Source organism: Salvelinus sp. IW2-2015, linkage group LG23 (genome assembly GCF_002910315.2).
Source record: "Salvelinus sp. IW2-2015 linkage group LG23, ASM291031v2, whole genome shotgun sequence".
Classification (NCBI taxonomy): domain Eukaryota; kingdom Metazoa; phylum Chordata; class Actinopteri; order Salmoniformes; family Salmonidae; genus Salvelinus; species Salvelinus sp. IW2-2015.
In genome coordinates this window covers 26,878,957-26,889,759 of record NC_036863.1, presented here as the reverse complement: position 1 = coordinate 26,889,759, position 10,803 = coordinate 26,878,957, and the positions used below count along the sequence as shown (strand labels likewise).

Sequence of the window (10,803 nt, the reverse complement as noted above, 5' to 3'; positions counted from 1 at the left end):
CTGACCCTTGAGGTAAAGGCTGTAGAGGCTCTAACATTTTTTACATTTACATTTTAGTCATTTAGCAGACGCTCTTATCCAGAGCGACTACAGTAGAGTGCATACATTTATTACATTTTTTACATACTGAGACAAGGATATCCTACCGGCCAAACCCTCCTACCGGCCAAACCCTCCCTAACCCGGACGACGCTATGCCAATTGTGCGTCGCCCCACGGATCTCCCGGTTTGCGGCCGGCTGCGACAGAGCCTGGGCGCGAACCCAGCCCAGCCTGGGCGGAACCCAAGAGACTCTTGGTGGCGCAGCTAGCACTGCGATGCAGTGCCCTAGACCACTGCGCCACCCGGGAGACGAACCTCCTCACTGTAGGCGCTTGTCGCCGCTGAAGATCAGGCCACACCGTTGTGTCGTCGGCAACTTAATGATGGTGTTGGAGTCAAATCAAATCTTATTGGTCACATACACATGGCTAGTAGATGTTATTGCGAGTGTAGCGAAATGCATGGCCATGCAGTCATGAGTGTACGGGAGAAGAGGAGAGAATGAGCAAGCACCCCTGAGGGCCCCCGTGTTGAACGTCAGTATGGTGGAGGTGTTGTTGAGTCTCAGCAGACCCGACAGACCAGACTTAGTTAAGCATAGCACTGGTGATGCTTAGAGGAAGCAGCTCCACAGTAATTTGTTTCTGTGTTTTGGGGACATTTTACAACTCAAACTATGGATTTATCCAAGAGGCTACAAGATGTTCCATTCCCATGAAGAGGGCAAAGGATTATTACCACTACCTCATTGCTAGATGAGATGACAGCCACAGAGAATACTGGAATGGACTTCAACAAGGCTTACAGAGGCTTGCAACACCTTATAGAGAAAGACACCAAACTTGACCTCAATTCTATCACCTTGTCTGACTATTGGATGAAAGGCCTAATCCCCAGAGGACTCCGTATTATGACGTTTCCAGCTAATGAAGCACAAGGTAAAACTGAATTTTAGAGATAAATGGGAGGCTATTCTCAACAAGTGTTCTTTTGACCTAATGCTACTTCTAATATAATAATCTAAAAAGGACAGACAAGTAGTCCAAACAGAAATTGAAGAAGTAAAAAGGAAAATCACAGAACACAGTGACAATTCTAACAAAAGCACAATGTGATGAGATCTTGAAAGAGAAAGTAGACACATTCACTCTGACATTGAAGCAAGATAAGCTAAGAAAAATTTAGAAGAGATGAAGTAGACTATAGAGATGGCAAGGTCTTTTGCCTGGAGAAAAACCAACGCGCAACAATCAGAATCACATCCGCAGAGGAAGCCTAGATCATTTCTTTCAACTTTACGAGCAGTGACGATGAGGATCACCCCAGAAACTCAGAGGCCAGCTCCTCCCAAGATTTTTTCGATCAGGAAGAGGGGTCACGCAGGTTCCTCAACAAGAGAGGGAGAGGACGCGGAAGAGGCCAACATGGAGGAGGAGGAAGAAATCAAGACTATCCAACCACACAGAGCAGGACCAGAACAAGGCTGTGATCAACATTTCTGGAGAACTCCTTCTGATGATTGTGTAAGGATATTGTCTAAAGGACTGTCCTTTGCCCCCACATACTCAACTAATGAATTCAACACAAAGATTGACCTATTTCGTTTCTACAGGAATCTACATCTGAAGGCCTGGTACAAGCAAAACATCTCTCCAACTACAGACGCCAGTGTCTCAGGTCAGGCAGTTTCTGTGCCCTCAAAAACACCTTTTAACCAAGTCCACTTTTTGTCCATCGTCCAGAATGCCACACTAAATACATTTGCCAAGAAGGTGAATTTTGATGTGGAGAATCTGTTTAAGGGTAAAATTGACTCCAACCAAACACAACATAATCTTTCTAAAAACAGAGAGGGATGCAGTTGAATCATTGTACAAAATGAACGGATGTGGTTAAAAAAGCAGACAAAGGTGGCGCTACAGTAGTGTGGAGTAAAGACAAATATGTGACAGAAGCCTACCGTCAATTAGACAATGATGAATTCTACCAATCTCTTACCTTCAACCCTACAGAGGACCTAAAAACTGAACTGAAAGGGATCCTCACAGAAGCTAAGGAGAATGGCTACATTTCAGACAATGAGTCAAATTTATTTTCAATGGCAGTCCACATATGGCTTCTTTTTATCTTCTTCCAAATGTCCACAGGAATGTTGAAAATCCCCCAGGTAAGACTAGTCATTAGTGGTAATGAAAGTCTGACAGAACCCATCTCTAAGTACATTGATTACTTTAACATCGACATCAGTAAAAATGACAAAGGTTGTTTGCACACATCAATCTTTAGGAAGCCTACAGATGGGAATACCATTCTGAGGGCAGACAGCTTTCACCCCAAAAGGCTAAAAGAGAACATTCCATATGGCCAATTCCAAAGAGTCCGCAGAATTTGCGATCGGGAAACAGACTACAGTGTCAAATCTGCTGAATTGGAGAATCGCTTCTTGAATCGGGCCTACAGCGTTCAAGTCCTGAAAGATGCCGGTATAAGGGCTGGATTACATGACAGAGAGAACTTGTTGCGAAGGGGAGAGCCTCTTGATACATCAGAGAGAGTGTATTTTGTTACAAAATACAGCACTGAAGCAGAGAACGTTAAAAGAATCATTAAAAGTAAGTGGGGAATCATCCAAAGTGATACGCTACTACACCAAGTCTTCCCTGAGCCACCAGTCATAAGCTTTAAGAGATGTCCTACCCTAAATGACAAATTAGTCCACAGTTATCTTCCTGGTGACTCTCAAAACACTTGTGTCATGACGTTGCCCTCTTTGGGTACAGCGAGCACCATCCCCCTCTCTCTGTCTCCTACACTCAGGCTGCTGCGACCTCAGGTCGTAAATTCCTGGAGGAGATTATCTCCTCATGGCCACAGTATAGAGAGAGAGGGAGTTTTCATAGAGAACAAAGGAATTTCTTACACCTCACAGAACTGGAGGTCCGAACAGTATTTATGTTCTGGAGAACGTATAAAAGATCGGTGAAGAATCCAGCTACGAACTGGTCCGTTTGGTACAATTTTGTGAAACTCATGAGAGACAATACGGCCACATTACCATAACGCTGTTTATACAATAGCCTCAGATATGAGGCTTACATCTAATTGTTGTATAAGATGAATGAGTGAGGATGATACGGTTTGTGAAATTGTGTAATGTGATTTTGGACTGTTTAATGAAGGAAACTCCAATTCCCTTTGGAGTTTAACTAAATCAGAGGACCGCCCATGAGCACAGTTATGGTCTTGCGTCCTGGGACAGGACCTTTTCTGCTCTTCCGAATAAAACCCCCACCCGGGTTTTCTATCACCAGACCAGCTTACCTCGATAATGAGAGGGCCAKGGTTTGAGAGGAGACCGAGCTTAAGGTTTGAGTAGATGGCTGAATATTTAAACCATACCACGTGGTTAAACTCTTAGACTATCGATACCGACAGAATAAGAACAAGTCTTTGATATTAATTACTAGTCTGCAGCTAGGAATTTGGTATCATTGAACGTGAAGACCGACAACCGCCGAAACATCTATTCTATAACGACATGAATGAATGTCACTCTGAACTATCCATTCTAACCATGACAGAGAGAGAGAGAGAGGGCGGACAGACTCTCCAAAAGAAACAAACTTTTCAACAGAGATCCCGACGACACACTAAGCGTAAATATATATATTGATTGCAATTGTTCCCGAATGAGTGAGCGTTCATGTGCAAAGGATTAGCATTTCAATTGTTATAATTATCAACTCTGTAGTGACTTCTCAGCTGAACCCCCACTCCCCTTTTGTCTAACAAGCCGCCATGCCGGTTTAGCCCACTAGGGCACATCTATCATTTCTTTGTAACCATCTACTTTGTTTGTTTGTGTGATGCATTTCTGTGAACTTACTATTAGTAAATAAATGATTTTAAGACAATTGATGTATGATGACTCATAGTGAAGACTGGGTTCGTGCAGATAACCAACAATTTACGACGTTTGGAATGAGACTGACGTGAGGTAAATAGTAATTCATTAATTCAAAGACTAATTGATAGATATTAAAACATCTGAAAGTTATATTAGGATATTATAACTTTGTAATCTGAATATTTTCCTTGGTGCCCCGACTTCTAGTTAATTACAGTTACTGATTAATCAGTTTAATCACGTAATAATAATTACAGAGAATTTTTGATAAAGATTAATCTTCAGTTTAATGATGCCAAAGACACGACACTTGGCTTGACCACAAACCCAAGGGCTCTTTTAAATGTAACCAGTGCAACCATTGCAGAAATATTGCATAGAAAAAGTATTTTGTTGACAGCTTCTAAAATGGAGTATCATGTCAAGCATTTCATTAACTGCAAAACCACTCATYCCATCTATAGATTGGAATGTCCACAGTGCAACGTGTTCTACATTTGAAGGCGTCTCTTTGTCCGTCCAGACTGCTTAGCAGAACACAAGTACGCAATACGGATAGGCAATGAAGACTACCCCATGGCAAGGCACTACAAGTCCTTACACCATGGCAACCCTGCCTCCCTACAAGCTATGGGTATTGATCATGTTCCAGCCTCAATTAGAAAAGAGGACCATCTTAAACCAGTTAAACCAAAGGGAAAGTTTGGGGATTTACAAACTACAGGCCACTAAGTACCCTGGTTTAAATGAAGATATGGATTTACAAACTACAGGCCACTAAGTACCCTGGTTTAAGTGAAAATATGGATTTCTCACCCTTCCTGTAGGGTCGTGATAGGTCCATTTGCTGTCATCTAGTGGACATTTTGCTCAAATGCCCTCAGCTATGTTTAGACTGTTGTTGTTCATGTTTACTGTGATCTAGTGTAGTATGGAATATATTGCTTTCTTTTTGTTGACACTTCTCCCAGTCATATTTAAGGCTAGAACTACCTTTCTAGGCATCCTGATACTTCTAGCTTGGAGTTKAATTGTTTGGTAACATAGCTACAGTATTTCACTTTTTAATGTGTATAGTATTGCTTACTAGGTGTGTCCAATCAATTGTGTAACCACTCCCTCTTCAAATTAGMGCMAATTGGAAAAGCTGTTCAAAAGAGGACATTGTATTATTTCTTTGTACTCCCTGACGAAGGCCATGCACCCGAAACGCGTCGGATTTTTAAACTTTGTTTCTATTGAACATGCCATACAAATAAAGGCATTTWAATTAATTATATGAAGAGTGCCTTGGTCCTCCTTTCTTTTTGATGACCAATTTACCCCTTTTACCAAAGAYTACCTTCTGTCTACCAAAATGTACTATTGTGTACCTTAGTAGCACTWCCCTTCCTCTTCTTTCTACTAGACCAGACTGGGGTTTGGGAAGTCAATGGGAGAAGTGAAAAATGTATCCTAAATTGTACATTTTCTCAAAATCTAAGACACAATCTAGATTTGAGTCAATGTCTTAAAGGAAAATTCCATTCCAAAACTATCTTTTGGTATTTGTTTCATTAGTCCATTGTTAATATTGTCTCAAAATGTTTGTTTTTTTTAAACATAAAAAAAAGATAGAGGAAGATAAGTGTTTCCAATGACATTGGTGTGCATTGTGTGTTTTTAACCAATTATGAGTAGGCATTACCTACTAATTGGTTGATGATGTCATTGGAAACGCTTATCTTAAACGCACCATTTTCACATATGTCGATGTTGGGGTGGTGCTGGAGATTATGAATATGAAGTAGAACATTTTTGAAAATGTCCTTTAAGAATTGTAAAATTCTTTGCAATCACTAAAATACTGGGTAACATTACTGCAAGGTGTAAGGAAATTTGCAAGAAAACTCAAATGTGGATAATGACAACAACAACATCCTTAGGCCTACAAGCAGCAACAACAACTACATAAATTGCTCATCATCCTCCACATGAATCAATCATTCAATCAATAATAGCATTTTGTCTAACAAAGGCATAAGACATTATGTAGATTTTTAAAAACCATACGGCCTTTAAAAGGGCATTAATTCCACATTTGTTTAACTCTTTCCCCACAATGATCAAACGAATAATGGTTTACTCACTAATTTAATCAGTAGACATCATTTCAAGCAGGGAAGGAAGGAAGGATGCATTTGGCAAACATGTATTCYAACAGGGCCATTTGATGTGAAATAGATGGCCAAGTAAGACTCAGCCCAGAGTTTAACATTGCGTTTGTTTTTCACATGACTTGATAAACACGTAACATTCATCGTGTATATTCTAAATTCGGAGTTTCTATTAAACGTGTTATGGTTACATGATCTATTATATATCCTCTTGAAAGATATTGCTGTTGTAGTCTACAATTTGAAGGTACAGACACCGGTTGGCCCTAACCGCAAACAGGAAGAAGAAACCTCCGCTTAGAGTCGAGAAAAGATACGAAATGGAAAGCGTGCAATAATTATTTAAACGTAACTTGAAATGATAGTTTCACATTCTTTTGTGACTAAGTGTTAGGTACAGTCTAAACGCGGAACTCGCTAGGTAAGTAAAGTGAACAAGCGAAGGGACAGSGTTTAGTACAAGGTGAGGAGTGATTATAGTGAGTACACTCCCTGCCAGATAGGCCTGCATAATAAGCAACTCTGTGTAACTAGCCAAGCTAACACACTTAGGTACTAGTTAGCTTGTTTACCTGGTTTGAAAACATCTCTGGACATCAGTATTTTTTTTAAATAAGTAATGACTTCGGAGGTCAGAATTTGACGAGGGTAACACAAATGTCGGCAAACGTGAGTCCTCCAAATACTGCTTTAGTAGCGGAATTATCTTTCTCGTTTCAGGATGAATTGACTGCTACTATTCAAAATGCATTAGGAGTAGCAGTGGAGATAGCGGTGGTTGAGATTACAAAACTAGTCGGCCAAGTGTTGAGGGACGTGCGGGATCAAATGCACGAGACGCTGCGGGACAATAAGTCCCTAAAGTTTCGCTTGCAAGCAGCCGAACTTGAATTATGTGCAGCGCGAGGAGAGGAGTGTCAAGTACAATCAACAATAGGGGGAAGAAACAGCACCAATAGTAGAATCCAACAGGTTCATCAGCAGCTGAATTCTCTAAACGTCTCACAAAATAAAATWAAATCAGGAAGCGAAGGAGAGCGCAGCGTTCTTGAATCCAATCAGTCTCTTGGTACAACAAATGTTGAGGATAGGTATGAAGAATTTGAATCAGAAGTTGTTGATAACCCTGCATTTCTTAACGAGTCGTTTTGTGAGATCCGTGAGGATGGTCGGGTGTGCACTCAAGATATTAAACCGGATTTTTTTACTTTAAATCAGGAAGATGAAGCTGGTAAGTTGGGACTGTCACTCACTACTGTTGATTTACATTTAAAATGTTCTGTAACTTATTATTTCAGCAAAGCTATGATGCATGTTATCTATATCAATATTTATTCACAGGAACTAAAGAAGAGGTTGTCTCAAACATGTACTCAGACAACCATGAAGATTTTAACCTAGCATGCACAGAGCCAACCACGGGACATGATACATCAAGAGCCCATGCTGACGGCCATCCCTTCCCTGACGGTACCATGAAGGATGCCGATGTGAAGTGTCTGGTTGAGGTGAAGGTGGAGTCTGTAGACCTGGGAAGCAGTAGGAACTGTGGTCCCAATACTGGAGGGGGAGAAGAGGACTACTGTCCAGACGGTCTCTCCTTGGCTCAAACCAGGCTGCTGGAGGATTGGKGGCAGCTCCCACTCAGTGACCCAGACTCATTCACCCCCTCCACCAGCCACTCTCTATGTAAGTCCTGCACTAAGAACCAGTTTCCTGCACACAAATTAAGCCTAGTCCTGGACTGAAACAGCAATTTCAATAGAGAATGTTTAGTCCCGGACTAGCCTTTAGTTGTGTCTGGGACCCCAGCCCAAGTAATTCTGTAGTAAATTGGTTTTGATCTCATGTCAGTAATGATGATGATGATAGAATTTCAAGTGGTTAATGGTTAATACATTTTCTCTTCTTTGACTTTGTAGCGGACTCCCCCATCTTCACCCCAAACATACCAGACTTGGACATCCTATCGTCTTCTACAGCTACAGGTCTCCATGCAGGCTTTGGTAAACAACAGCAGTACCCACCCAGAGAGACTGCTGGGGCTTCCACCTCTCACTCACATCAGATGTACAGTCCTCAGATAGGWGAAGTGAAAAACATGGCTGCAGCACAGCACGTCTGCAAGATCTGTGGAGAGAAGTTCCATCTGTCTGAGGAGCTGCGGCGACATCGTAGTCTTATTCACCCAAAGGATATGAACATGCTCCCCAAGCGCAACCTCTACCCCCCTGGGCGGAGCCCGTACCACTGCTCCCTGTGTGGTCGAGACTTCAACCGCATGGAGCACCTGAAGATCCATCAGCGTATTCATACTGGAGAGAGGCCTTATGCCTGCACCGTGTGCAACGCACGCTTCCGTCACTCTTGGGCTCTTACAAGACACTTCCGTATTCACACAGGAGAGAAGCCCTACACTTGCAGCCAGTGTGGCAAGACTTTCCGAAACTGTGGGGGGCTGCGCTTTCACCAACGCACTCACTCAATGGGAGGGCTCGGCTGATAAGGCCTTCATGATGGACTGTAAAGGATGGAAAGACAGGGGGCAAGAAATGCACTGGGGATATACGCAGAGGGGGAAACATTTACTGTTATCAAATRAAATTGTCACATGCACTGAATACAACAGGTATAGATAGACCTTACAGTGAATTGCTTACTTACAAGCCCCTAACCAACAATTCAGTTAAGAAAAATGTGTTAAGTAAAAAATGATTAAAAATACAAAATAATTAAAGAGCAGCAGTAAAATAACAGTAGCGAYGCTATATACAGGGGATACTGGTACAGAGTCAATGTGTGGGGGCACAGGTTATTCGAGGTAATATGTATATATGTAGGTAGAGTTAAAGTGACTATGCATAGATAATAAGCAGAGAGTAGCAGCAGTGGAGMGGGGTAGACCTTTGATTAGCTGTTCAGGAGTCTTATGGTTTGGGGGTAGAAGCTGTTCAGCCTTTTTGARCTAGACTTGGCGCTCCGGTACCGCTTGCCATGCGGTAGCAGAGAGAACAGTCTATGACTAGGGTGGCTGGAGTCTTTGACAATTTTTAGGGCCTTCCTCTGACACCGCCTGGTATAGACGTCCTGGATGGCAGGAAGCTTGYCCCCAGGGCTGTACTGGGTTGTACGCACTACCCTCTGTAYTGCCTTGCGGTCAGAGGCTGAGCAGTTGCCATACCAGGCAGTGATGCAAACCAGTCAGAATGCTCTCAATGGTGTAGCTCTTATGTATTAAAGCTTACTGTAAATGTTAATACATMTATCCTGTGTTTTACTGGAAGGAACAGAAATAATTGGGAGGCAGAACTTTGAGTGGAGCACAGTTGTTAGTCCGGTTCATRCAAGGTGAGATGAGATGGATCATTGATGTAGACTAATGTAGGGCTTGAAATATCCTGTTAAATGACAATCTATTCCCAGACACATGAAATCAACTGGTGTTTTACTATGGCCTCGCTTATTTTACTGTAATGAAGGAGTCCCAAGGAGATTGACATGTTTATGTATTAATACTTCACAAAACAGATTTTGTATCATTTGTCTTTATTATCTCATGCTATATGTATTCTGTCAAATCAATCGGATTTCAATACAGAAACATGATCTTTAAACATTTCTTRGGGATTTCCCAAACTCTGTCCTGCCCCCCATTCCGGGTGCACATTTTGTTTTTTGCCCAAACACTACACAGCTGATTCAAAGATTGATGATGAGTTGGTTATTTGAATGTGTAATGCTAGGGCAAAAACCAAAACGTGCACCCATGGGGGGTCCCAGGACCAACTTTAGGAAACCCTGATTACTCCAATCAACTGTACTGATCTGGGAGTTCCTCAATGATTCAGCTTTAGTTGAGGATCTAAATGCCTCAGCATGTATATGGAAAAGGTCTCCTCCCTATTTTTAATCTAAGGGCAGGAGAATTATAGGATCCAGCTATACCACCACCAGTGGAGGCTCCTCAGAGGAGGAAAAATGGCAAAACATTTAAAAAGTTATATTTTTTAGATYTAACTATACTAAATATATTCATGTCACCAAATAATTCATAAAAACACTTTTTTGCAATGAAGGTCTWCAGTAGCCTCAACAACACTRTTTASGGTAGCACCATGGTGTTGCCGGAGGACAGATAGGTTCCGTCCTCCTCTGGGTACAGTGACTTCAATACAAAACCTAGGAGGCTCATAGTTCTCACCCCCTTCCATAGACRTACACAGTAATTATGAGAACTTCCAGAGGACGTCCTCCAACATGTTGTCCACCCAATCAAAGGACCAGATAATTAATCTAGTAGTGAAAGCATAAGCTACAACTAGCTAGCACTGCAGTGCATAAAATGTGGTGAGTAGTTGASGAGAGAGAGAGAGAGAACGACAATAGTTTAACAGTTTTAAACAAATTAATTTCTTCCAAAATGGAGAAGCAAATTAGTATTTTTTTCACTTTCAGTTTCATTTATTTAGCTAGCAAATGCAGACAGCTATTTTAGCCTACTGAAAAACCCTGCTCAAACAGAGGGATGCTATGTTAGCTAGCTGGCTATGACTATCCAACACAACACTGGAACTCTTCCAAGTTAAGGTAAGCTTTCGGTTTTACAAATGTATTGCCACGGGGCCCGCCGGTGTAAGTGCTAAACTGCTTACTGACACATTTCAGTTGAATGCATTCAATTGTGCAATTGACTAGGT

At 41.7% G+C, this 10,803-nt stretch overlaps 1 protein-coding gene across 3 annotated transcripts; it reads left to right on the top strand.

Annotated features, from left to right (window-relative positions):
* Positions 1-6,184: 6,184 nt before the first annotated feature.
* On the top strand, positions 6,185-9,635 carry LOC111951047 (zinc finger protein 79). 3 transcript variants are annotated; one of them, XM_023969024.2, is made up of 4 exons: positions 6,185-6,527; positions 7,325-7,337; positions 7,448-7,795; positions 8,029-9,635. In XM_023969024.2, exons 3-4 carry the CDS (start codon positions 7,474-7,476, stop codon positions 8,607-8,609), a joined length of 903 nt encoding a protein of 300 aa, XP_023824792.1. In that variant the 5' UTR covers positions 6,185-6,527; positions 7,325-7,337; positions 7,448-7,473; the 3' UTR covers positions 8,610-9,635. The 3 variants fall into 3 exon arrangements, with proteins under 3 accessions (XP_023824792.1, XP_023824791.1, XP_023824790.1); XM_023969023.2 differs by having other exon boundaries at positions 7,250-7,337; XM_023969022.2 differs by having other exon boundaries at positions 6,185-7,337.
* Positions 9,636-10,803: the final 1,168 nt, after the last annotated feature.